General features: G+C 61.3%; 4 protein-coding genes across 10 annotated transcripts; 2 read left to right on the forward strand and 2 right to left on the reverse strand.

Moving 5' to 3' along the window:
* Window positions 1-614: 614 nt before the first annotated feature.
* ZDHHC16 (zDHHC palmitoyltransferase 16) lies at window positions 615-7,079 on the reverse strand. Of its 6 annotated transcripts, XM_075108293.1 has the most exons (11): window positions 6,975-7,069; window positions 4,857-5,109; window positions 4,183-4,377; window positions 3,902-3,990; window positions 3,678-3,706; window positions 3,354-3,487; window positions 3,078-3,125; window positions 2,439-2,524; window positions 1,586-1,709; window positions 1,442-1,512; window positions 615-1,102 (listed from the first exon to the last, which is right to left on the reverse strand). In XM_075108293.1, the coding sequence occupies exons 2-11, from the start codon at window positions 5,091-5,093 to the stop codon at window positions 988-990; spliced, it is 1,128 nt and encodes a 375-aa protein (XP_074964394.1). In that variant the 5' UTR covers window positions 5,094-5,109; window positions 6,975-7,069; the 3' UTR covers window positions 615-987. The 6 variants fall into 6 exon arrangements, with proteins under 6 accessions (XP_074964394.1, XP_074964392.1, XP_074964395.1 ...); XM_075108291.1 differs by lacking the exon at window positions 1,442-1,512 and having other exon boundaries at window positions 4,183-4,296; XM_075108294.1 differs by lacking the exon at window positions 3,078-3,125.
* Window positions 7,080-7,181: 102 nt separating this feature from the next.
* On the forward strand, window positions 7,182-9,332 carry EXOSC1 (exosome component 1). The gene is made up of 8 exons (XM_075107932.1): window positions 7,182-7,303; window positions 7,458-7,573; window positions 7,718-7,792; window positions 8,346-8,434; window positions 8,632-8,665; window positions 8,788-8,838; window positions 8,936-9,020; window positions 9,128-9,332. The coding sequence occupies exons 1-8, from the start codon at window positions 7,273-7,275 to the stop codon at window positions 9,232-9,234; spliced, it is 588 nt and encodes a 195-aa protein (XP_074964033.1). The 5' UTR covers window positions 7,182-7,272; the 3' UTR covers window positions 9,235-9,332.
* Window positions 9,333-9,742: 410 nt separating this feature from the next.
* Window positions 9,743-12,673, reverse strand: PGAM1 (phosphoglycerate mutase 1). The gene is made up of 4 exons (XM_075107931.1): window positions 12,168-12,673; window positions 11,500-11,774; window positions 10,820-11,000; window positions 9,743-10,722 (listed from the first exon to the last, which is right to left on the reverse strand). Exons 1-4 carry the CDS (start codon window positions 12,304-12,306, stop codon window positions 10,553-10,555), a joined length of 765 nt encoding a protein of 254 aa, XP_074964032.1. The 5' UTR covers window positions 12,307-12,673; the 3' UTR covers window positions 9,743-10,552.
* Window positions 12,674-12,752: 79 nt separating this feature from the next.
* On the forward strand, window positions 12,753-24,376 carry RRP12 (ribosomal RNA processing 12 homolog). Of its 2 annotated transcripts, none has more exons than XM_075107930.1 (34): window positions 12,753-12,935; window positions 13,948-14,186; window positions 14,283-14,366; window positions 14,606-14,682; window positions 14,867-14,972; window positions 15,145-15,261; window positions 15,376-15,514; window positions 15,818-15,945; window positions 16,245-16,343; window positions 16,423-16,514; window positions 16,592-16,703; window positions 16,867-16,964; window positions 17,093-17,207; window positions 17,465-17,607; window positions 18,036-18,157; window positions 18,312-18,376; window positions 18,487-18,649; window positions 18,750-18,904; window positions 19,250-19,317; window positions 19,509-19,602; window positions 19,803-19,961; window positions 20,075-20,155; window positions 20,239-20,344; window positions 20,482-20,589; window positions 20,709-20,866; window positions 21,224-21,315; window positions 21,429-21,587; window positions 21,741-21,904; window positions 22,037-22,153; window positions 22,494-22,543; window positions 22,831-22,909; window positions 23,166-23,233; window positions 23,660-23,742; window positions 23,947-24,376. In XM_075107930.1, exons 1-34 carry the CDS (start codon window positions 12,797-12,799, stop codon window positions 24,047-24,049), a joined length of 3,882 nt encoding a protein of 1,293 aa, XP_074964031.1. In that variant the 5' UTR covers window positions 12,753-12,796; the 3' UTR covers window positions 24,050-24,376. The 2 variants fall into 2 exon arrangements, with proteins under 2 accessions (XP_074964031.1, XP_074964030.1); XM_075107929.1 differs by having other exon boundaries at window positions 12,764-12,935; window positions 13,951-14,186.
* Window positions 24,377-24,828: the final 452 nt, after the last annotated feature.

The following is a 24,828-nucleotide window of genomic DNA, read 5'->3' on the forward strand; positions in this document are numbered from 1 at the left end:
CAGTGCCCTTCCATATGTCAAGTAGCTAAAGGTGCTGCTGGCTCTTTCCATGTTCAGGAATTACAGCAGGTCCCTCTTCTGCCCTGCCCCCAGAGATCTGTGCCCCCTGCCAGGGAAAATCATAGAATCATTAAAGTTGGAAAAGACCCCTAGGATCATCAAGTCCAACTGCCAACCCAACACCACCATGCCTCCTAAACTGTGTCCCCAAGGGCCATGTCTACATGGTTTTTTTTAACACCTCCAGGGATGGCAACTCTACCACCTCTCTGGGCAGCCTGTTCCCTCTTTTAGTGAAGACATTTTTCCTAATACCCAATCTAAACTGCCCCTGGTGCAGCTTGAGCCCATTTCCTCTCATCCTATCACTTGTTACTTTGGAGAAGAGACCAACACCCACCTCGCTATAACCTCCTTTCAGGTAGCTGTAGAGAGCAATAACGTCTCTCCTCATCAAACCTGCTCTCCAGACCCTTCATCAGCTTCGTTGCCCTTCTCTGGACACACTCCAGCACTTCAGTGTCCTTGTAGTGAGGGGCCCAAACCTGAACACAGTATTTAAGGTGTGGCCTCACCAGTGTCAAGTACAGGGGACAAAGAAGAGCCAGGCTTCCTTAAAAAAAAAAAAAATTTATTGGAGGGTCTTAAAAAGGGTGCCCTGGGGAGTGCCTGGGGGCATGAGTGCTGTCCTCTGTGCCCAGCCCTGCCAGAGAGCCGAGCAGGGCCACGTGCTGGCTTGCACCTGTGCTAGCGAGGGCAGCACCTTCAGTTAGAGCAGGGAGCAGCTGCAGCTCTGTTGTGTTCCCCCAGGGCTGCCTGCAGCCCCCAAGGAGCCAAGAGCAGGCATCCAGGCACTAGCTCTGGCTCTGGTCAGTGATGCGTACCGGCACCTGCCTCCCACCAGGGCCAGCAGGGGCGGCCGGTGGCGGAGCGGGTCCCCTGTGTGCTCCCCTGCCTGCAGGGAGGCACGTCTGCAGCACCTGGGCCTCATATGGCCAGGAGTGGGGTGCGCTGCTTGGTCACGCAGGGCGGCAGGTCCCAGCTCAGGCCCGTCCCGTGGGGCAGGTGAGGAGAGGGCAGCAGGACGCGGGTGAGCCAGTGCCTGTGGGGAGAGGAGCAAGGCTACAGCAAAAAGCAGAATCTCAGTGCTGCTCAGCTCTGCAGAGCCAGGGCTGTGAGCCCCCATCCCTCAACCCCTCCAACGGCTGAACTCCTCAGCCAGGACTCTTCCTGGCAAAGGGTGCTGTGTAGGCCAGAGCTTGCTACCAGGCAGGGCTGAGGAGCCACAGGGCAGCGGGCACCCAGATCCTCTCTGCCTTGCAACGCCCAGAGCAGCACACAGTGTGGGATGTTCACTCTGCTGCTCTGCCCCAGGAAAGCCCCAGTGTCCCAGCATCCCCACGTGCTGCTGCGCCGCCCCCTTCCCGGGCAGGGGCTTTACCTTGGCATGTCCACACCCAGGAACACCTTCCAGTTATCCCAGCTGCCATAACTGTAGGGGTTCCTGAAGACCTGAGGCCAGGGAGATGCACATCACATCCGGCTCTGCCCCGGCCAGCCCTCTCCCCCTGTGGGTGACACTCACCTTGCCTTTCTTCTGCAGTCTCTGCCTCTCCTTCTTGTTGATGTGCCGCTCGATGCTGGTTTCCCCACGGGTAATGAGGGCAGCGTGCCACAGTGTAAGGGCACCCAGGGCCAAGGCAACCGAGCTGGGGACAGCACAGAGTCACAGAATCATAGAATCATTGAATCATTGAAGTTAGAAAAGACCTCCAGGATAATCCAAGTCTAACTGTCAACCCAACAGTCCCATAACTCCTAAACCATGCCCTGAAGTGCCACGTCTACATGTTTTTTTTAACACCTCCAGGGATGGCAACTCCACCACCTCTCTGGGCAGCCTGTTCCAATGCCTGACCACTCTTTCAGCAAAGGCTTTTTCCTAATACCCACTCTAAACCTCCCCTAACGCAGCTTGAAGCCATTTCCTCTTGTCCTATTACTCATTACTTGGGAGAAGAGACCAACACCCACCTCACTACAACCTCCTTTCAGGTAGTTGTAGAGAGCGGTAAGGTCTCCCCTCAGCCTCCTCCAAACTAAACACCCCCAGCTCCCTCAGCTGCTCCTCATAAGACTTGTGCTCCAGCAGGCTGCACACAGGCCTTCCTTCCCTGGTGCTGCAGCTGTGGGGTGCTGAGGCTGCCTCCCTGCACTCACGGCTGCGTAGGTGGGTGGGCTCATCTAATCCCCCCTGACAGAGAGCCAAAACCTCTCCCCTGTGGCCCAAGAGCCGGGCAGGGCAGGGACGTCTGTGCTAGAGCAAGCCAGTCCAGCCCCAGGGAGGTAGAGGGTGAGCAACATCGCCTGCAGGGAAGGCAGGGGGCTGCACACTGCTTCCCCCAGCACCCTTCCTCCCAGCCCCTGGGCCCCGTTACCTGCACAAGACCCAGAGGTAGACCACGCTCTTGTGAAAAGCTCGCTGGCGGAAGGAGAAGGTGGGCGGTGGGGTCTGGTAGTAGGTCTGAAAAAGGACCATAGGGGGACAGGGATTACACAAGCTGCTTTATAGCTTGAAGCCAGACAGGAACTGCTGCACCCCTCACTGATGCAGAGCTCTGACATCTAGAAAGGACAGTGGCTGGAACAAAAACAAGAGCCAGGGTGATGGGGAGGCAGCCTGAGACAGACAAACACCTGAGCGCCGGCACACGGGTGAGAAGCGGTGGGCTGGAGGTAAGGGGGCAGGGAGCAGCCACGGTCAGGACACCGCACCACACCGCAGCTGATGCTCAGGGTGAGACGTGTATGCGCTGTGGCAGCTTCCCCAGGGGAGCATGGCCTGAGCAGTGCATGCCAAGCAGCTGCCCGCAACCAAAGCCCCCGGAAGCTGGGTGCGCAGGGAAGCGGACCCCAAGTGCTGGAGTCGGTGCCAGTAGCAGAGCTGCTCGGCCAGCCTCAGCTCTCTGACACAGAAGATGAGCCCGGAGGCTGGTTCTGGCTGCGGGGGGTCCCCTGAGAGCAGGGCGGCTCTGCTCCACGCTGCCTGGAGCAGCTGGGGGGCAGTGATGTCCCACCTGGTTGGCAGCCACCTGCAGTCTCTCCTTCTCAAGCAGTTTCATTCTCTAGGGGGATGGAAAACAGGGCACCAGTTACGTGTTTCAGAGGAGGGGGCCCTTTCCCCTGACCACCCCGCAGGACCAGGGCAGCTGGAGACCTCGCAGGAGGAGGGAGAGGGGAAGCAAAGTCACTGCAAGGCCAGACCTAGGCCAGGCTTGCTCTGCAAGCTCAGCCCAGGGAGCCCAGGCAGCCTCGTTGCACAGCAGGGCGAGGGCTGGGGCCTGCCTGCTCACCTCGATGGCTGCATAGGCATCCCGGAACATCTCCCAGCTGCTGATGGTGCAGTAGATGCAGCCCATGGTCATGAACAGGCAGAAGGAGAAGAAGTAGCGGTGGTTGTAATGTCCCACGCAGTTGTTTAGCCAGGCTGCATCTGGCGTTAAAGGTGTGTAACCATGACGGGTCCAAACCCACCCCAGGGACCAGGGTGGTTCTTCTGGGCCTGGCCCCAGCACCCTTCCCCCGTGCTGGCTGACTCGGGAGTGAGGCTGGGAGAGGAGGGAAGCAGGCCCAGCCCCCCTGGGAGAGTGACGTGGGTTAGTACTGCAGAAGGATACGGCAGTGGTGGTCCATCTTCAGCACGCACCTGGGAGGGAGCAGAGCAGCATCAGCATCAGCACAAGCACCATGTTTGGGAGGGGGCAGCCAGCCCCCCCAACCCCGCGTGCTGTGCTAGAGATGAGGCAAGGAGCCAACAGAGCAGAGGGGAAGGGGTCCCAGTCTCGCAGTATGGCAGGGGGCAAGGAGAGGGGTCCCTCCTTGCAGAGGTGGGGAGCCCTACCTGTTGCAGATGCTGCAGTGGTGGGTGCGAGCCGGCTTGGGGGCGATGCATTTCCTGCAGATGGAGACGCCAGTGAGATCCTCCTTGGCCTGTGCATAGGTCAGAAGAGATTTGTGCACCCAAGCCCTGCACCCGGCCCCTGCTCCCCATGGTCCTCACCTCCCCTGTGACCCCCTGCCTCCCCTCCCCACACCGCCCAGCCCAGCCGCCCCAGTGCCCCTCCATAGCTGGTCCCCAGTGCCCAGCAGGCACACTGGCTGTGCTGCCAGTTGGTGCCTCACCTGTGGCGGGTGCCCGGGTGAGGTGGTGATGGCCATGTAGTAGTGGAAGACGATCATGATGAGGTTCCAGTGTCCATAGGCAAGGTGCCAGCAGATCCAGGCAGGTGTGTAGGTCTGCAGGATGAGGGGCAGCAGGCAGATGTACACAATGGCCACAATGGAGCTCGTCAGCCCAATCACCAGTGCCACAAACACCTGTGGGAAAGGGGCTTGGGTCACTGGAGTAGGCAGTGCCCGCCCCTCGCTGCCAGCGGAGAGGCACAGGCAGGATATGGCCACAGGAAACCAATCTGAACCACAGAATCATAGAATCATTAAAGCTGGAAAAGACCTCTAGGATCAAGTCCAACTGTCAATGCAACACCCCCAGGCCTCCTAAACCGTGTCCCCAGGTGCCACATCTACATGTTTTTGAACACCCCCAGGGATGGTAACTCCACCACCTCTCTGGGCAGCCTGTTCCAATGCCTGACCACTCTTTCAGTGAAGACATTTTTCCTAATATCCACCTAAACCTCCCCTGATGGCTTGAGGCCATTTCCTCTCCTCTACAGGCTGAGGTCCCCGCTCTCTCGCTGCCCAGAGCACAGGCAGCCCAGACATCCCGTTGCCCCAGGAGCATGCTTGCCCCAGTCCCCAGAGCCAGGTGCCCCCTGCCCGGTGAGGGTACTCACCACACCAAACCACCGGGTGACGTGGTCCACCAGCCAGTAGATGGGCTCGAAGAGGGAGTCGAGCACCACATCACCGTTGGTGAAGGAGTTGTAGAGCAGGGAGTGGAGGCAGAGCTGCCCGTAGCGCCACAGCTGCTCCACCTGCCGCACCAGCTTAAACCGCCGCCGCCGGCCCAGCCGCAGGCACTTGAGGAGCAGGCGCATCACCGCTGCAAACATCCGCTGCCGGCTCCTCATCCCTGCCACGCCACGCCTGGGGGGAGAGGAGCTCAGCATGGGCAGGCTGCCCTGCTGCCCCTCAGTAAGGGTCTCCCCTCCTGGATATGCCGATGCTGGTCACGGTGGTCCCTGCACCGACTCCACCAGACACCCGCCTGTGCAGCAGGGCAGGGGCCCTCCTTCACCCTGCACAAGAAGGCAGAGCCGCGGGAGCTGTGCCCAGACTCCTGGAGGCTGTAGGACCGCTGTCACTGGGACGGCTCTCTATGTAGAGCGGGGGGCACAGGCCCCTTTGGCGTCTGGGCTCAGATGCTCTCTGCTCCCATCTCATCTTTCCTGGCAGGGAGGGGGCCGGGGGAGCAACACCGAGAGTCTGACTCGGAGGAAACCAGAGAAGGCACAAGCATGCAGGATGCTGGGCCAGTTCCAGGGACAACCCCAGGTCCAGCCCTTCCCAACAGGTTTGGGAATAGGGGAACCTGCACAAGATGTGTGTGGAGGAGATGGACCAGGATTACCCCTCCTCCCCTAGTCCCTCTTCTCACCACCAAAAAGCAGGGCCTGGGCGCTACTTCCCTTCACCTCAACGTCTGACCAAGCTGTGGAGGCCACCCTGCACCTTTCCCAACCTCATAGCCCCACTCCAAGAGTCCCAACGTTTTCCCCCTTTCCCTTGCCTGGATTCACCTTGACCACACCACATGCCAGCAAAGGAGCGGCCCACGGGCAGCTCCAGGCCAGGGAATGCCGTGAAGTCCTCCCCTGCCCACTGTGCCCCTCGTCCAACCTGAGAGCCGTGCTGGGAGCAAGGAGGAACCTGAGCCGGCCCAACACCTGGGAAAATGATCTGCAGGGCTGGGGCCCCCAGACCTTTGTGAAGGGCAGGCCCATCAATATTAAGCAGCAAGGCTGCCCCGGGGTCCTGCCAAGGCGTGTTCTGAGCCTGGGCCAAGCGCTCACCTCAGCACGGTGCCAGGTGACAGTGCCATGCCACAGAGCCTGTCCAGCAGGGACTGGCTCCCTCTGCTGCTGTGCCTGCCGCACAGCCCTCAGGGAGCAGCAGGGAGGGTGAGGGCAGGAGCTGCAGCATCCAGGCAGGGTGTTCAAAGGAGCCAGGGACTCCCCTCTGCCCTGCCAGATGAGTGTGTGGCTGACCCCAAAGCTGGGAGCAGCTGGACACAAGGATACCAGACCCACCCCAAGTCACAGGCATGGCTCTTGCCCAGTCAGGCACTGGGGCTCCAGCCCTCACCCTCCCCACATGCTGGTGGGGCACTGAGCCTGCAGGGCTGGGACAGCAGCCACAGCACAGCCCTGGACCACAAGCAACATCAGAGCCCAGGGCAGGGGAACCGTAGATTTGGCCCTACCCCGGGCACAGCCAGGGCCCTGCTCCTGCCGGGTCCAGCCGCACAGCCCCAGCCCTGTGGCACGAGCTCCACAATGCCCGGTTCCCCCACTTCAGTAGCACCCAGCCCCACAGCGCCAAGACGCCCTCTGGCACCCAGCCCCATCATACAAGGCTGCCGTGCCAACAGCAAAAAGCCCTCAGCCCCACTGCACCTAGCCCCATAACACCCGGGCTCCCCTGCCTCACAGCACCTCCAGCACCACAGCACCCCCCCTTCGCCTCCCGGCCCCACAGCATCCCCAGACCCAAAGCACCCCAAGCTCCTCAAGGCCCACAGCACCCCTCTATCACCTCCCAGCCCCACAGTACCCCCAGAGGGATGGCACACCACCCACTGCCTCCAGGCCTACGACGCTCCCAGGCCCCCAACACCCCAAGCCCCTCCAGCCGCACATCACCCCCATACTGCCTCCCGGGCCCTCCAGGCCCACAGCACCCCCAACCTCCCAGAGGCCCATGCAACCCCACAACAACAGCCCGCTCCGGACCTGCCCCTGCTGCTCCTGCTGTCGCCGCCGCCCGCTCGCCGCCGCCCGCCGCCTCCATGCCCGGCGTCCCGCCGCTCTGACGGCCCGACGGGCGGCGCCCACACTGCGCCTGCGCGCCTCCCGCGCGGAGCACGCTGGGAAGTCTCCCTCCGCCACCTCCTAGACTACAACTCCCAGCGAGCAGCGCGCCCGCGCTCCGCGCCGGAGTAAAACCAATAGCCGCGTCGCTTACAACGCCGTTTTACTGCCAGGGACCAATAGAGGAAGGGTTTGCACGGGCGGCCTCTTGGTGGGGCAGATGGCGCCTCCCGCTCGGTACTGCGTCCCCGGTGAGTGCGGGCCCTGGCGGCGCGGGGGTGCCCAGGGTCGGGCGAGGGGAGTGGGCGGCCCGGGGCCGGCGGGAGGGCGCGAGCGCTGTGCCCGGGCTGGTACCGGAGCCCCACAGTGGGCCCTGGCCGCAGCCCCTGAGCACCCGTCCCGCAGGCGAGCGGCTATGCAGCGCGGAGGAGGCCAGGGCCGGCAGCGGCACCTACACCAGGCATGGCTTCATCTTCTCCTCGCTGGCCGGCTGCCTGGAGCGGAGGGGCGACGACAGTGGGGTGAGCACGGCCGCGGCGGGCACCGCCGGGCACTGGGGCCACGAACCCCTTATCGGCCGTGGGGCCGGGCTGTGAGCCTGGTGCCGCGTCCCCCCGCACATGGGGCCGCGCTCCGAGCCGACCCCCCCGCCTGCCGCCCCGCAGCTGCCTGTCGTGTCGGTGGTGAGAGACGCTGAGTCCCAGCTCCTGCCCGGCGTGGGAGCCGTGGTGACCTGCAAGGTAAGGCACCATGGCACGCACTGCACCGCTCCACCACACGGCAAACCGGCCAGGCTCAGCTCGCTCCCACTCTGCCCAGCGCTGCCCTGTGGTCCTGCGCACATCTGGGTTGGGATGACGAGCCCTGGGGCTTGGTCGTACCCTCGGGATGGCTCCCGGTGGGGCAGAGGTGGCCCAGTGGCTCACAAAGAAGCTGGATACTGGCATGGGCATCCCCTGCCCCGGGCTGGGGGGTTTTCCTTGTTCTCCCCTTCCAGAACTCACCCTAGGGCGGGGCATGTGGAGGGAGGGTGGCACAGACTGGGATTAGTTCCCTTATGGCCCCGATGGCAGGAGCAGGTCTGGGGTCACACCAGGTCTCGGCCATATTCCTGTGTCTCAAGTTGCACAAGTATCACCTTCCTCGCCTGGCTCGCTGCTGCGTGTACCCCCGCTGCTGCTGCCACATTGGTCAGGCAGAGGAGGCCGAGGGAGACACACGAGCTGCCCGCACACAGCCCTTTCCCTGCCCACACGCGGCCCCGCTGGCACTGATTCCCCCTCCCCCGGGCAGGTTTGCAGCATTAACTCCCGCTTCGCCAAGGTGCACATCCTGTACGTCGGCTCCACGCCGCTGAAGTCTGCCTTCCGGGGGACCATACGGTAGGAGAGGGCTGGGTTCTCTGTGGGACAGGGTGCCCGAGCACCCTAATTCTCACAGCGGGGGGAGGAAGGCTTCCCTGGCTGGAGCTCTACCCTGAGCAGTGGGCAGGTGCCCAGCAAGCCCTGGCAAGCACCCAGGGAGGCTGGGGAGTCGCCTTCCCTCACCAGCGCTTGGATCCCTCTGTCTCCTTTTTCAGAAGAGAAGATATTCGAGCCACAGAGAAAGATAAGGTCAGTGAGGCACCGCTGGTGACTCCCACCAGCCCCGCTCCCTTCTGCTGGCAGTGGGCACATCCAGCTGCTGGCGAGTGCCCTGCCATGCTGTGCGGCTTTGCCCCCTCTCTCCTGTGCAGGTAGAGGTGTACAAGAGTTTCCGCCCCGGTGATATAGTCCTGGCTAAAGTCGTATCCTTTCCCATTGTGCTGGGAGGGTTTGCTCGAGGGACAGCGGGGTTTGCTGAGTCCGTTTGGGAGGCCTTTCCCTTAATCCCTGCCTAACCAGATCTCGCTGGGGGACGCGCAGTCCAACTACCTGCTGAGCACAGCGGAGAATGAGCTGGGCGTGGTGGTGGCGCGCAGCGAGGCAGGTAGGGATGGGCTGTTCCACCTCTCCCAAGGGCTGCGGCCTCCTCCCCTTCTGCGTGGAGGGAGGCAATTTTCAGGAAGGGGAATCCCTGACGTGTGGTGTCCCCAGGGGTGCAGATGGTGCCCATCAGCTGGTGTGAGATGCAGTGCCCACGGACCCACACAAAGGACTTCCGGAAGGTGGCCCGTGTCCAGCCTCAGTTCCTGCAGACCTAGCAGCCCCTGGGGCAGCGCAGGGACCCTGCAGGGGTGGATTGGCCCTCGCTGCCAGGATCAGTCTTCTATTTTTGGATAATAAAAATATTTTTTTGAGAGCTCCCTTCTCTGGTTATGTCCCTGAGGGGCTGCTGTAGCAGAGCTGTTGAGGGGCCGGTTTCCCCAGCCCCACAGCTGGGAGGAAGCACATGTTCCCAGCCTCGCTGCCAGTGACAGGGAACCTCCCAACGGCTTTGCTGCGGTGAGGCGGGTTGGCTTCCTCCACATCAGAGTCAAGCAGGGAGAACAGCTCATCTCCCACACTGATAACACAGGGCCCTGAGGTTCCATATCTCCTCCAGCCACATGGACCCTGCCTGCCTCCAGGGATGAGGGCACACCACGCCCTGAGCCAGCAAACGGCCCAGTGCAGGGATTGCGGAGTGTGATTTGCACCAGCGCACCGTCCGCACCCAGCAGCTGCCTCTTTCCTCACCCACTTGCTGCAGAGGAAAGCACTGACACCTCATTATTGCGCGTTACTCTTTATTTATTGAACTGGAACAAGACAGCTGCTATTGTCGGACAGTTGAAATGACCCGGCACAAGCCTGGGCTCGCAGTACCAGCAGTGGGGGAGGCCGCAGTGGCAGGGCCGTGTATATGCACGTGGGATGGGGGTGCAACGGCACCTGCTGCACCGGTGCAACTGGGATGGGCTTCAGCTGGGGGGGATGTGGCAGACACGGACCTCCAGAAGACAGGGTCCCTCCCTCGCCCTTGTCCAGAGGCAATAAGTTAAAGCAGGGGCTGGCAGAGCTAGGTCCAGAGTCACAAGTACCACATACAACAAAACCCTTGCAGCACCAATGCATCCCAGTCCTTGTGCCATGCAGCCCCCGCCCAGGGGATGGGGTACCCATCTTGGCTACTGGCTGTGCTGCGCTCACCCCCGGGGTGACTAAACAAAGCAACAAAACAACAGTACCCAGGCAAGGAGAGCTGCCAGGGAAGCAAAGCAGAGAAGGAGCCCGGCACAGGGAGGGACCACTCGGCACATCCCCCTGCAGACAGGGCCTGAGGGCTGGGATCTTGGCGGGGAGAGGTGCGCAGTCACGCCCCAGCAGAGCTGGGGCTCCCTTTCACACCACATCTCCACGCACGTGGCCCCTCGCCCCTGGGCTGTCTGCAGAGGGGAGCCTGGTCCTAGGGGAAGGGGCCTAAATCCTGGGGAGCCGCTCCAGCTCTGCAGCTCCAGGTTCCTACAGCTGTGGAGGGTGTGCACAGAGGGGTGGGGGATGGTGGGGGGGCTCTACTACATACTAGCCCACTGCCCACCCTCACTTCTTGACCTTGCCCTGAGCAGCAACAGCCTCCATGGCCTTGCGCACCGTCTCCTCATCCCCCAGGAACTGCATGGGCTTGATGGGTTTCAGGTTCTTGTCCAGCTCGTAGACAATAGGGATGCCAGTGGGCAGGTTCAGCTCCATGATGGCCTCTTCCGACATGCCTGTGGACCCAGAGACAGTGTCACTCACAGTCCTGCTTGTGCAGCGGCAGCGGGAAGACCCCCATGACCCCACGATGTTCCTGCAGGGCTGACATACCTTCCAGGTGTTTGACAATCCCACGTAGGCTGTTGCCATGAGCAGCAATAAGGACTCGCTTTCCCTCTTTGATCTGTGGGACGATTTCCTCGTTCCAGAATGGCAGAGCACGGGCAATGGTGTCCTTCAGGCTCTCGCACGTTGGCAGCTGGTCCTCTGTCAGGTCAGCGTAGCGACGGTCCTGAGAGAACAGCCACACTCACGCAGCTGCTCCATGTGGTGTGGGGAGGTGGTGGAAGGGCCTTCATCCCCCACACACACCCCAAACTCTGCCTGGGGAGCTGCTACACATGGGCAAAGCCAGGCTTAGAAGCAAGGACGCGCCTCTGAGGTTGAGCCTGTGCTCAGGGCTCTGAGTCTCTACTAGGAAAAGCCGCATGTTGCTTGCTCAGGGCAAAGAGACCAGAGCAAACATCTATGCACAGGTCATAGGACTAATGATTAACAAAGGTATCATCCCTTCCACTTTGACTCTGTCTGTACAATGCCCAGGGGTTCAACTCCCCAGGCAGGGAGAGGGGCAAACTCAGCCTAATGCCAACCAGCGCCATGCACGACAGTCCTGGCTGTTGCAACAGAGACAGAGGAGACGTTGCAGAGAAAGCCAGACCACATCAGAGGGACCTAAGGTGGCTTTTAGGAGCCTCCCAGCTGGGTGGATGGAGAGCAACAGGTCTTACCTTGCTGATGGTGCTGTAGAAGGGGTGATCAGACTGCATGGGAGGCGGAGGGATGTCGTATGAACGCCTCCAGATCTTCACCTGTGCCTCGCCATGCTTTGCTGCCGTCTCAGCCTTATTCAAACCCGTGAGTGCCCCATAATGCCTCTCGTTCAGACGCCAGGTTCGGATAACGGGTAACCACATCTGATCAATGACATCCAAAACGGTCCAGAGGGTACGGATTGCACGTTTCTGTACCGAAGTGAAGCAAATATCGAACTCGTAGCCTGCATCTGGAAAAGACCGGGAAAAAGAAGGACGGGGAGGAGAAACGGGGGAAGTGAATACCGGGCCTTACGCAACCGGTGAGGGGCCAAGGGCGGCGGCCTCACTGCGCCAGTACCGGTCGCATCCCCACAGCCGCCGCGGCAACCCCAAGGGCGAGCCGGCGGCGACGGGGACGCGACCGGTACCGGAAAACCCGCCGCCCGGTACCTGAGGCTCTCCCCCCGGTGCCGGAGAACACCGACCCCGCCCGGTGCCTGAGGCTCTCCCCCTGCTACCGGAGGACATCCCCCGGTACTGGAGTCCCCCCCCCCACCCCAGCACCCTTAAGCCTGAGGTGGCCGCACTCTCCCCCTCACGGCCTAACTCTCCCCCCCCCGCCCGTTACCGGTCATCCGTACCTCGGAGAGCCTCACCGCCGCGCCGAGCCTCTTGCTGACCGGCGGGGCTGAGATCGGCGTCGTACCAACCGCTGAAGCGGTTTTCCAGGTTCCAGGCGCTCTCGCCGTGGCGGACGAGGACGAGGCGGTAGGCAGCCATGGCGGAGGAGCGGAGCTGAGAGGGTAGACCGATGCGCGCGCGCGAGCTCTCTCCTCACGCCGCCCCGTGACCCACCCCAAAGGGAAGCCGGCGCGCACGCGCATTGCGGCGGGCGGGCGGAGGCGCACGTAGCGCATGGCGGAGTCGCGAAGGGCGGTGCGACCTTCAGGGTGTGACGTTGCCGCGCAGTTAGGCACATGCGAGTGACGAGCGGCGGTTCGGTGCCGGTGGTCGGTGTGAATGGGTTCCATACAGGTGCGGTACCGGCGGTGCCGCTTTTCACCCCTCCCGCTGACGCTGCCCCTCAGATCTTCCCTCCAAACCCCGACCGGGCACGACACTGCTTAGCTTCCCCGACACCGATCCCCACCTGCCCTGCTGGGAGGCGGGCCAGCCCTGAGGGCAGCCGTGCCCTCACTCAAGATGGCGGCTGGCGCCGGAAGCGGAAAGGGAGGGGCGCGGCGCCACGGCGCGTGGAGCCGGTTCCAGCATGGCGCGGAGCGGGCGGCTCCGTTCGGGCGCCGCCGCCAAATTGAAGCGGTGGCGGAAGGGCCACAGCAGCGACTGCAACCCTGAGACACGCCAGCACCGCCTGGCCGCCCGCAGCCGCTTCTGCAGCCGGCCCGCGGGTGAGGGCAGGGGGGCACCGGTGCGGGCGGGGGGGGCCCTGGTGCGGGCAGTGTTCGGTGCGGGCAGCTCCCTGCCTGTGCCCGGCCCTTCCCGGCGGGGGCTACAGGGGCGCGGGGTGGGGACTGCGGGGCGAGACTTTGGGTTCCCGGCTCCGAAAATCTGGGGCGGGAGGGCCCGGAGCCGCCGACCCCCGAGCTGCAGCCCCAGGAGGCGGAGGCAGCAAAGCGGGGAGGAGGCCGACCCCGTGGCGTCGCGAGTGTGTCCTCGTTACCTTCACCGGGACACCGTGGACGTGACATGGGGCACAGCCTACAGCAGTGCCTGTCGCCCTACCCGCAGCCGCCGGGATCTGTGCTCTCCCAGCAGCGTGACCTCATGGCAGGAGCGATTCGGGCTCCCAAAAGCTCATGGCCGTGCCTGTAAGTGCTGCCGTGGTGTCTGGTACGGAGGGGAGCACAACAGAGACTCTGGTCTAGAAGGATGCGTGATGGAGAAGACAATCCCAAGAGCGTTGCGGTCTGTGAGGGGTTGGAGTTTCATGGCCCTGCCTGCTGTTGGCTAAGGAGATCTTTTTCCTGATGATGAAATGCCTCTTGCAGCACGCGCTGTCCTCTTGCAGCTGTTTGCAAGCTGGTGTCTGTGACTTAGAGGGACGCGAAGCCTGTGCCTTGGCTGTCTGGTTGCCAGGGCAGAAGATAAGCAGAGCAGAGTACATGGAGCATCTCAGCCTTGGTGTACCAGGATGTGTTTGTGAGGGCGTGATGCTCTCCTCCCTCAAAGGAGGTGGCTGGACTGTGCACTGGTTTCTTTTCACAGGAATCATGAGCTCTCTCCAGTTATTGCTGTGCTTTCTCCCATCGGGAGGAAGCAGCATCCACATCCCCTGTGCTAGACATGAGCTCCAGCCAAGCCAGACTGGCTGGGAGGGGAAGGAGTGGGGGCGTAGGGTGTTTCAGGGTGAATAGCAGAGTAATGCAACTTCACAGTTCTGAGCATACCCGTTCACCCTAGCAGAGAAAAGCAACTTGACGGTGGATGCGGTAAAGCTGCACAATGAGCTGCAGTCGGGGTCCCTGCGTTTGGAGCGCCCAAGTGACAGCGCTCAGCTCTGTATGGAGGAGGATGATGCTGGGGAGGCTGTCACAGAGAAGTCATCTGGCACCTTCCTGAGTGGGCTGAGTGACTGTACCAATATCACCTTCAGCAAGGTGCAGCGCTTCTGGGAGTCCAACTCTGCTGCTCACAAAGAGGTATGGGGAGGAGCAGGGCTAGGTGGGTGTCCAGTGGGAATGGCCACCCTGGACATGAGCCTGAGGATGCTGACCTGCTCTGCTTGCTGCTTGTAGATCTGTGCCGTGCTGGCAGCTGTGACAGAGGTGATCCGCTCGCAGGGGGGTAAGGAGAGTGAGACGGAGTACTTTGCCACGCTGGTGAGTGATGGTCCTGGGGAGGAGGTGAGAGGGGAGCTGCTGTTGGCACCCTGCTCTCTGGACAGGTGGTGGTCGAATGTGCTGTGCTCATAGACAAGGCCCTGGGCTTCCTTCTCCAGCAGAGATGTTCTTGGGCTGTTCCTGATCTCTCTGCTCCCCTCCCCAAGGTTTGGGGATGGGAAAGGGCTGGTCTGGTGTGAACCCCTGGTTCCTCTCAGTCACCCCTTCTCTGTTCCCAGATGACCACGCTGGAGGTAGTGGAGTCCCCTGAGTCTCTGGCTGCTGTCGCCTACCTGCTCAACCTCGTCCTAAAGAGGTGAGTGGCTGGCAAAGCAATGGGGAGAGCTACCTGACCCCATCGTGGAAGAGGGGCTGGCACTGTCCCCCTTGTCAGGCTGGGGAAATGGCCCAACCAGGGCAGGCTGGGGATGTGGTTCCCTGTGAGACTGCCACCAGCTGCCTGCTCCTTGCACTGCTGACACACCCCCTTCTGCCGGCAGGGTCCCAAGCCCTGTGCTCATAAAAAAGTTCTCAGATGCCTCAAAAGTCTTCATGGGCATTGTGTCGTCGCAGGCCTGCAGCAGTTCCACCTCTGCCCTGCGATGGGTGAGTAGCCAAGAGGCACCCAGCCATGCCAGCTCTGTCTGAGCATCTGCTGAGAGCTGGGGTCAAGGTTGCTGCTGTAGGGTGGCACTGGGTGGTTGGCCTGAGGCCGTTCCAATGGCAGGGGAGGTCTCTGTGGGGTGATGCTGACGACCCTGCTGCTCCTTTGGCATAGGTCCTGTCTTGCCTGGCCACACTGCTACGGAAGCAGGATTTGGCAGCCTGGAGTTACCCAGTCACCCTCCAGGTCTATCACGGCTTGCTGAGCTTCTGTGTTCATACCAAGCCGAAGGTGAGCTCCTGGTGCCCCTGGTGAGGGATGATGCTGTCTTTGGGGCTCATTTCTGGGGCTGGATGTGCCCCCAGCATCCATGGCTTCTACCCACCTGCGTTCTCCTTCCCCTAGGTGCGGAAAGCGGCACAGTACGGTGTGTGCTCTGTCCTGAGGGGCAGTGAGTTCATGTTTGGAGATGTGGCCCCAGATCATCACCCTGCGGCACCCTCCACTGCCAAGTTCTGCGTGCAGGAGATTGAAAAAGCTGGAGGTGTGGGATGCTGAAGCAAGGGATCTGCAGCTGAGTGCTGGGGGGATCCTGCAGCCATGGGAGAATAAGGACTTGAAGGGAAAAGGGGAGGGTGCAGCACCCTGGATTCTGGGGAGGATATGAGATGCCTCTGGGACACTTAAGGTGTTTTGGAGGGTCCCCAGCCATCTGTCTGTTGCTCTGCTCTTCCCAGAAGCCAGAGGGCCAGCCCTGTGTGTAAGCCCCAGCTTTCACGGGGGCTTTGCCTCAGGCAGGGTTTTGCCATGGGGTGCTACGGGCTCAGGTGTTGCTCTGCCCTTGTAGGCACCAAGGAGGCGACCACCACCCTGCACATCCTTGCCCTGCTGCGGGACCTGCTGCCCTGCTTCCCCGCGGCCGTGGTGAAGACCTGCTGCGAGACCTTGCTCCGAGTCATGACCCTTAGCCATGTGGTGAGTGTCCCTGCATCAGGGATGGCGAGGGCAGGCCTCTTGGCTGCCCCCTGGAAGGGCTTGAACCCCCTTGGCTGCTGGCTGGGAGCCTGGAAATGCATGATGCAAACACGAAGTAGCCTGGGGCAGCTGGACTTCCTGGCCTGCCTGGTGCGCAAGAGGGAGGCTGAAGATGGGGCACAGTCGCAGCAGTGCTGGGTTTACCTGGGCAGAGCCTTATTTGGGATGGGGGGGGAGGAGGGTGTGAAGGGGTGCTGCCTGCCATAGAGCCTCCGCTCCTGACACCATGTCCTTTGCAGCTGGTGACAGCGTGTGCCATGCAAGCCTTCCACAGTCTCTTCAGTGCCCAGGCCAGCGTGGTCTGCCTGCCAGCTGAGCTCAACGCCCAAATCATCACCGTGAGTGTGGGCGCCAATGCAGGGAGGGATGGGGATGATGATCCTGTGGCACCCACCTACCCAGCCTCTGCTTCTCCAGGCCCTCTACGACTACGTGCCCAGCACAAGTGACCTGCAGCCGCTGCTGACCTGGCTGTCCACCATGGAGCAGGCACACATCAACCTGGGCAGGTGCGGGCAGGGGCCATGGCTGGGCAGGGGGAGAGGTGGTGGATCGGTCTCTCACCCCTTTGGTCTCCCTTCTCCAGGCTGCAGAAGGACCTGTGCTGGGCTCACCTGCCCCGGCTTTTCTCAACTGCCATGAACTGCTTCCTCTCCCCGCACTCCCAGGTTGTGGCAGCAGCGGCACAGACCCTGGAGGTACTCTGCCTGGGTGCTTCTCCCTGCCTGGCTACCGTGGGCCTAGCAGGGGCCTCTGCCTGGGGGTCTGGGGCTTGTCAGGGGGTGGTGTGTTGTTCTGTGCCTGCCAGGGTGGGGCGTCTGCAGTCCACTGCTGCCCTGTTTTCCCTGTTTATCCTTGCAGAGCCTCCTGAGCGAGTGTGTCGCTCCTCACACAGATGACCTGGGCATGATCTCTGCATCTGCCCCAGCCCCTGCTGCCTACCTGTGCAAGATGTTCAGGTGAGGAGCGATGGTGTGGGAGATTCTGTCCCTATGGGTCTGGCTGAGCTCTGAGCAGCCTCTGCCCAGTCCCTGATCAGTGCTGGGTCAGTTCCTGCCAGCGTGACCATCTCCTCTCTCCTCCCCAGATCAGTGGAGGAGGGCCTGACGTATCGTTTCCATGCGGCATGGGACAAGGTGCTGCGGGTGCTGGAGGTCTTCTTTGAGACATGTGGGAAGCAGTGCCACCCTGTCATGAGGAAGGTGAGCCAGGCTGGGAGGATGCCAGGTTGATCTGTGGAGTCAGGTGGGGTGGCCAAGCTGCTACCTGGGCTGCGTTGCCCTCTCCAGCTGTGGAGCGGGACTGTCCCAGTGCTCTGTGCATGGGCACGGTCTGGCAGCTCTAGGGCTTGGCACAGGGACATGCAGGGCATCCAGCATCCCTGGGCAGGAACAATGAGCGGCACATGCCGGACCTGTCTCTGTAGCTCCTCTGTGATCGTCCTGCCCTTTCCCCACAGTGTCTCCAGTCCCTGTGTGACTTACGTCTGTCCCCACACTTCCCCTACACCGCTGAAGTGGACCAGGCGGTGGGGGCTGCCGTGAGTGCCATGGGCCCCGAGGTGCTGTTGGAAGCTGTGCCCCTGGAGATTGATGGCAAGGAGTGAGTACAGCTCTGTGGTAGCAGGTCCTGCACTTGCCTCCCAGCAGCAGGGGTCACTGGTCTCCACCTGAGAAACCATTTTCCTGTTGCACCTTCCTCATCTGCACCTTCTCTGACCTCTCCATGAGCCAGTGCAAATGACCCATGCGCCCAGCACCCTTAGCAGAGTGCTATCCCTTTGCTTTCAGTGGCTCATACTTTCTCTGTTTCCACCCCACCCCATATTGGGAGATGACCAGCTGCCAGCCTGTCAGTGGTGGCGGCAATTTTGCAGCTGTTTGTTATATTCTTGTTCAGTCTCTGTGTGGTGCTGGAGGTGTTTGGCTCTGCTGAGCCTCCTTGTGCCCAGTTTTAGGGCTGGGTGGAGGTGCCCAGGGGCTGATGCCGGCAGTGCCCCCGCTCCCCTGACCTGTGCCTTCTCTCCCCAGGGAGACACTGGACTTCCCCCGTAGCTGGCTCCTGCCAGTGCTGCGGGACTACGTGGAGGGCGCGCGGCTTGGCTTCTTCACCAGCTACTTCTTGCCCTTGGCAGCTGCCCTGAAAAGCAGAGGTGAGGAGGGTGGCATGGCAGAGGTCCCAGCAGGTGTGGTTCTAGGCTCCTGGGAGCCACAGGGTGTTCCATGGGACCTCCCTTCCCTCCCCTGGGGTGGAGCGGGGCTTTGCCACCTCTGCTGCTGTGCTCATCTCCCCCTTCTCTTCTGCAGCCCTGGAGTTTACGAAGGCTGGGAAGAGCATGGAGGCCAAGATCTATGACACTCTGCAGTGGCAGGTAACAAGGAGTGTCCAGGAGCCCCGCCGCGGTGTATCTGCGATGCCAGGCTGGGGAGAGGTGACTCAGGTGAAGGGTACTGGCCTGCCACTTCTCTCTTTGCCTTCCAGGTCTGGACCCTGCTGCCTGGCTTCTGCACCCACCCCACAGACGTGCTGGGGGCCTTCAAGGGGCTGGCCCGCACCCTGGGCATGGCCATCAGTGAGCGCCCGGATCTGCGCCCCACTGTGTGTCAGGCCTTGCGCACCCTCATCCACAAAGGATGCGAGACAGGTTGCAGGGGGCTACAGATGCTTGTGGTGGGTCCCTGCCCCCTGCGGTGACCCAGAGAGGGGAGATGCTGATCTGCACCCCTTTGTCATCCTCTCCCTAGATGCGGAGCGGGCAGAAGTGGGTCGCTTTGCCAAAAACTTCTTGCCAATCCTGTTCAACATGTACAGTCAGCCCGAGGAGGACGGGGGTAGCAGTGCTCAGCGCCGCTCTGTGCTGGACACTGTCCGTGCTTACCTGACCATCACTGACCCCCAGGTGAGGGGAGCCTGGGGCAGTGGGGCAGGCTGTGCTGGCTCAGGCCAACATCTCCCAGCTGGACCCAGTTTGATGGGGCTATGGTTGGGTGCCTGACTGGAGAGGACAGCAGCTGGGCAAAGGGAGCCTTTCCCAGTCAGCAGTCTGGGATTTCCCAGTCTTGCAGCCACACCTGGTGCATTGTGCACGAGCCCTTTGGGAATTTGTCCAGCTCTTTTTGGACCTGTTGGTGCTTCTGGTCTCCACAAAGTCCTGTGGCAAGGCATTCGCCAGATGGATTGCAAACTCCTGAAAAAGCGCTCCCTTCAGTCAGTTTTAATTGTGCTTTGTGTGCCTGCCCTGCAGATGGTGTGTGGGTTCCTGCAGAAAGCCAGTGAGAAGCTGACCAGTCCCGACAGCTCCGAGTTTGCCAGGTAAGACGGGCTGGTGCTAATGGGTAAAGCTACTGGTATCCTCCTGGTGAGCAGCGCTAAGGCGCTTGTACTGCCCTATTTGGGATGTGCCACTCTTGTGGATCCAATGAGACTCACAGCTGGAGTCCCAGCTTGGTCAGGCAGTGTTAGTGATGCTGCAGTTACCCACTTGCATGTCCTCTCTGCTGCAGACTCTCCATCCTGGACCTCGTGGTGGCAATGGCACCCTATGCTGATGAGCAGTCCCTCAGCTCCCTGTACCGCACCATCCAGCCTTCCCTCCAGGTGAGTCGGCCCCCAGCCCCGACAGGTGCAGGGGGTGCTGTGGGCACCTTCTGCTTGCTGCCAGCTTGGACCCGTGCTCTGTGGGGCTGAGCAGCTGCTATGGAGGACAGGTCTCTGCTGGGTGGCGTGGGGCGCTGCGGGGTTCCCTTCAGACACCGTGGCATGCCCTGACAGCAGAGCTCTGTTGGCTATCCCCGCAGAGCAAGGAGCGCAGCATGCAGAAGAAGGCATACCGTGTGCTGGAGGAGGTGTGTGCTGCTCCCCATGCTCCCTGCCAGGCCTTTGTCCGCTCCCACCTGCAGGATCTGCAGGCAGCACTGCTGGACTCACTCAAGAGCGCGGCATCCCCGGCCAAGAGGGTGAGAGCAAGGGCTGCGGTGGGCGAGCTTGGCCTCTGCTAGGAGGGGATGGGGTGGGGGCAGCCAGGTGTGCACCCCTGGGTGTACCAGCACTGGGCTGTTTCTTTCCCCAGCCCCGGCTGAAGTGCCTGTTCCACATCGTGAAGCAGCTCTCCGCAGAGCACGAGCGCTTTGTCACTGCCCTGGTCCCAGAGGTGAGTGTGGACCTTGGGGGGACCTGTCTGATTCTGGCCATGGAGAGGGACAGCAGGGTTGTGATGTGTCCATGTGCTTCCAGGTCATCCTCTGCACCAAGGAGGTGTCAGTGGGGGCCCGCAAGAACGCCTTCATGCTGCTGGTGGAGATGGGGCATGCCTTCATTCGCTTCGGGCCCACCCCACAAGGTGAGCTCCTGTTCCACTTACTGAGCCCCATGGCCGCTCTAGCCCCAAGGGGATCAGACCCAGCACCCTGCTGAAACGAGCCAGGATTGCTGCTGGGCAGGGGACGAGTGGGGGCCTGAGTCATTCCCCTCCTTTAGAAGCCATGCAGCGGTTCCTGCTCCTGGTGTACGCGGGGCTCACGGGCTCGGTCACCATGATCAGCTGCACAGTGCTGGCGCTGACCCGCCTGTTCTTTGAGTTCAAAGGTGAGTGGGAGCAGGAGGGCTGGGGGGACGGGGGCAGCACAGGGTATGAGGGAGCACCCTGCGGTGAAGGCAGGTGCTGGGAGGAGGCCAGCTGTAGCTAAGCCCTGCCACGGTTGCAGATCACCTGGAGCTGAGCGTGGTGGAGCAGCTCCTGCAGAACATCTGTCTGCTGTTGGCCTCCCGCACACGGGACGTAGTGAAGGCAGCGCTGGGATTCCTCAAGGTCACACTGCTGCTGGTGGACACCAAGCTGCTGGCCAAGCATGTCCAGACAATGGTGAGATCCCATGCAGGGTGCCCTGAAAGGAGGGTGGTGGGGCAGAGCTGGGGTTGCCTTGGGCACCCAGGGACATCTCCAGCTGCACCCTGCTTCTGCCCAGGAGCCAGGGCCACAACCTTGATCTCGGTGGCTGAGAAGGCAGTGAGGAGTTCCCTCTCCTGAATGCTGGCATGGACCTGCCAGAGAACCCTGATGAACCAGCCCTGCCAAGCAGGGAGACCTCCCCATGGCCCTGCCTGGGGCGGGTGTGGGGAGATGGTAGCAGAGGGAGCAAGGTGTCCATGCAGGGAAGGGGTGGGAGGCTGGGTGCCCAGGGCAGAGGTGCTTTGGTCTTGAGGGTCTCTGTCCTGGCAGCTGGAGGCCGTGGGGAACCTTTCAGATGACATGAGACGCCACTTCCGTATGAAGCTGCGAAACCTCTTCACCAAGTTCATCCGCAAGTTTGGGTGAGCTGGAGGCTCCTGGGTCGTGCTGGAGCCAGGCAGGGGCAGCAATGGAGCTCTCTGGGAAGTGGTGCCGGGAGGAGATGGGCACTGACCGCTTTCTGGGTGCTCCTCAGCTTTGATCTGGTGAAGGGGCTGCTACCAGCTGAGTACCACAAGGTGCTGGTGAACATCCGCAAGGCAGAAGCCCGGAGCCGCAAGCAGCGTGCCATGAGGAAGGCAGCTGCAGATACAGACGAAGAGGAGGTACCACTGGCACAGCCCAAAGGGGACAGGTAAAGATGGGTTGAGGTGAAGAAGGAGCAGCCCCGTCAGATGTGGGGATGGGGACATCTCCAGCACTGGCGTTGCTGTGTGCTGTGGGGCAGGCTGGGGTCTGCACCCCTGAGCTTATTCCATATTCATCATCCTCTCTACTTTTTGACCAGCATGGAGGAGATCCTGGCTGACTCAGAGGACGAGGAGGAGGAACGACAGCAGAGCAAGGAGTGGAGGAAGCAAGCACAGCAGAAGGGCCAGGCCTGGCTGAAGGAAGGGGAAGACGATGAGCCTCTCAATTTCCTGGACCCCAACGTGTCCCAGCGGGTGCTGGGTGAGGAGCGGAGCTTTGGATGGGTGGGGATGGACGGGGTGAGAGCTGGTGTGATGCACAGGGGTCCTGGGGGTATGACTGCCCCTGGGAGCGGGTCCTTCCCCAGGCCCTGATGCAACTCTCTGTGAGCAGCCACCAAGCCAGGCCCCAAACGGTCCAGAGGAGTGAGCCATGACTTCCAGGTGTCTGAGGATGGGCGCCTGATCATCCATGAAGAGGAGGAGGAGGTGAACGATGATGAAGCCAAAGGTACTGCCTGCACTGGCAGTGGGGGGCCACACTAGACTTGCTCTGGTACTCCAAATGGTTTTTGTCCTGCCACCCCTATGTGGGAGCTTGGGGAGAGATGTGGGTGGAAGCGGCAGGGGTTGGCGTGGCCTTGTCTCACAGCCAGTGGCTCTCTCCTGGACCACTGCCACCCAGGGGAGGCACTGCCCTCCATTGCCAGGAGGGGGCTGGAAGGGGACATGGCTAGCAGTGCCAGTTTGGCAGGGGCATCTTGCTCCTGCAACCTGCTCTGGGGGCTGGCACAGTACAGGAGCTCTCCTGCACCTGCATCCCACGCTGACCCTCTTGTCCTGTGCTGCAGGAGCAGATGAGGAGATGGCAGACGTGCTGCAAGATGTTGGTCTCCGCAGTGTGAGTATTGAGCTCATGGTCCTGAGGAGATGCTGGGGGAGCTCAGCTGTGCCAGACCCCTGCCTGTGCTGCAGCAGCTGCAGCTCTGCCCAAGAGGCCAGTGGGGACACCAGGCATGCACCAGCTTCTTGGAGGGATGTGGGAGGCTGGCTGGGGCAGGGGACATGCACAGGTACTCTGGAAGTTCTCTGGGCCCCTGTGGGAGGAGGCGGGAGGTCAGGGGTCCAGGGGATAGCAGAACTGTAAGGACAAGCCAGCTGCAGGGTCGCCACTACCTTCTTCTGCAGAAGAAAAGCCAGAAGCGTCGGTTCAGAGAGGAGCCGGATGATGAGGAACCCGAGGTTGGGACCTACAATCAGTACAGACGTAAGTCCTTTGCCTGTGCCCAGTCTGGGACTCCCCAGGGGGAAAGAAGCATGTACCTATCTTACTGGGCTGCTCTAGGGCAGCTGGAGCCAGAGATCTTTGCTCATGGGAAATGGTCACCCTTCTGTGCTGTCCTCACACCCAAGAACTGTAGGAAAAAACAGGAACAGCTTCCTCAGCCCTTGTGCATTGTAGCATAGGAAATGGGAACGGGGACTCCTGGGACCCCTTTCATCACACATTCCCTGTTTTCCAGCTGGAGGCTCTGGGATCCACCGGCAGCTGGACAAGAAGCCAGCCTTTGGTGCAGAGTACAGATCCAAGGTGAGGGACTCAGGGGGTCACAGTGTTTGGGTGGCGAGATGCCTGGGGCTCTGCTGGGGCAGGATTGCTGCTGGCCTGGGGGGCAGGAAGCACTGGGTGTTTGCTGAGGGTCTTGTCCAGCAGTGCTGAGGCCAGGGGTATAAATCTCTGCTCCAGGAGGGGTTGCCAAACACTCAGTACCTGTGAACATTTCCAGCCCATCTTGGAGTCCTGGCCTGCCCTTGCCATGTCCAGTTGCTGCTTACTGCTCAAAGCAGGTGTCTGTAGCATCATCTGGGTGGGAAGTCAGCTGCAAGGGCCATGTGCTCAGCTGGCACCCCGCAACAACATAGTCTTTAGGGTCACCAGGCGCCAGGGTTGCACCAGAACAGGACACACATATCTCCCCTGGTGCTGCACCTTCTCCCATGTCACTGTCTCCCACAGAAAGGCAAAGGTGACGTGAAGAAGAAGGGCCAGCTCGACCCCTATGCCTACATCCCCCTGAACAGAGCGAGACTCAACAGAAGGTGAGACTAGCTGGGAAGGGCATGGGGTGGGAAACAGGGCCAAAACACGGATTTGATCCTGCTTTCTGTTGTTATGGTTTTTTGTGGGTCTGGGAACTCCCTGCCAGCCTCTGTACCGCTCCTTGCAAAGCTTGGAGCACCCTTGTGCATCGGCTGTGCTTGGTGCCTGTGCTAACCCAGCCTCCTGCTCCTTCCTCCCTACAGGAAGCGGGCGAAAATGCAGGGCCAGTTCAAGGGCCTGATGAAGGGTGCTCAGCGCGGGGCTAAGGCCGGACGCAAGAACCATCTGAAGGCCCAGCGCCCCTGAGGAGCCTCAGGTGCTCTGCCTGCACCTGCCTAAGGATGGACAGCACCCTGTGGCCTCTGGCAGCGGGGCACAGGGGCTTCACAAGAGGAGTAGGGGGATGCAGAGTGGATGCAGAGCATCCTCCTCTGCAGGAGATGGTCTGCATCTCTTTGAGACTTTCTGGGAAGCCACCCCATCATGTTACAGACTCTTGGCCCAAACCCTGCCCTTCTGTGCCTGGAGGAAGGTGCTGGGTGCCTGGTGCAGGGGTATGTGTTCATGTGTGTGTGAGAGCAAGTAATGTGTAATGAATTCTCTATATTGATAAATACCCACTGTTCCTACCCAGCCCAGATTCCTCCTCTCCTCCCCTTAAGAGTTCTGCCCACCGCGTCCCCTGTGCTCTGCCTGCTGCCCTGGTGCAGTGAGTCCTCCTGCTGCTGCAGCACTGCGCCCCATGGAGCTCACATCTGCATCAGCCTGGGAGCTGGGGCTGGAGCCCTCTCTTCCACATGGGGTTTGCTTGGGGGAGCAGCGAGGCACTGCCTGTGTCCCACGTCCTTCTGGCAGACATGCAGTAGCACTGAGTCATTGGGTTGGCTAAAGAGAGAAGCCAGAGATTGTGATACGTCCTTTACTACAACCAGCTGCTTCTACAAACTCCCTCTTGGCAGCAGCTTCTCCTGGATGAACAGGGTCTCAGCCTGGGGAGCTGTGCCACGGGGGGATCGTCTGCCATTTGGCCACCGCTGGCTTCAGTTCTGCCTCTTGCTTTTCTTGTATCAGCCATGCCTGGTTTT

Source organism: Phalacrocorax aristotelis, chromosome 12 (genome assembly GCF_949628215.1).
Source record: "Phalacrocorax aristotelis chromosome 12, bGulAri2.1, whole genome shotgun sequence".
Taxonomy (NCBI): Eukaryota; Metazoa; Chordata; class Aves; order Suliformes; family Phalacrocoracidae; genus Phalacrocorax; species Phalacrocorax aristotelis.

Coding starts and splice junctions, on each gene's coding strand:
- ZDHHC16 (XM_075108290.1), bottom strand. CDS start 5,093: ATGAGGAGCCGGCAGCGGATGTTTGCAGCGGTGATGCGCCTGCTCCTC. Junction 3,488..3,677: donor GAAGATGGACCACCACTGCC/GTATCCTTCTGC, acceptor CGCCAGATGCAG/CCTGGCTAAACAACTGCGTG. Junction 1,103..1,585: donor GACTGCAGAAGAAAGGCAAG/GTGAGTGTCACC, acceptor CTCTCCCCACAG/GCACTGGCTCACCCGCGTCC.
- PGAM1 (XM_075107931.1), bottom strand. CDS start 12,306: ATGGCTGCCTACCGCCTCGTCCTCGTCCGCCACGGCGAGAGCGCCTGG. Junction 11,001..11,499: donor TCTACAGCACCATCAGCAAG/GTAAGACCTGTT, acceptor CTGTTCTCTCAG/GACCGTCGCTACGCTGACCT. Junction 10,723..10,819: donor GATTGTCAAACACCTGGAAG/GTATGTCAGCCC, acceptor CTGGGTCCACAG/GCATGTCGGAAGAGGCCATC.
- EXOSC1 (XM_075107932.1), top strand. CDS start 7,273: ATGGCGCCTCCCGCTCGGTACTGCGTCCCCG. Junction 7,793..8,345: donor GAGCCGTGGTGACCTGCAAG/GTAAGGCACCAT, acceptor TCCCCCGGGCAG/GTTTGCAGCATTAACTCCCG. Junction 8,435..8,631: donor GCCTTCCGGGGGACCATACG/GTAGGAGAGGGC, acceptor CTCCTTTTTCAG/AAGAGAAGATATTCGAGCCA.
- RRP12 (XM_075107930.1), top strand. CDS start 12,797: ATGGCGCGGAGCGGGCGGCTCCGTTCGGGCGCCGCCGCCAAATTGAAG. Junction 14,187..14,282: donor ACTCTGCTGCTCACAAAGAG/GTATGGGGAGGA, acceptor TGCTGCTTGTAG/ATCTGTGCCGTGCTGGCAGC. Junction 16,515..16,591: donor GCACACATCAACCTGGGCAG/GTGCGGGCAGGG, acceptor TCCCTTCTCCAG/GCTGCAGAAGGACCTGTGCT.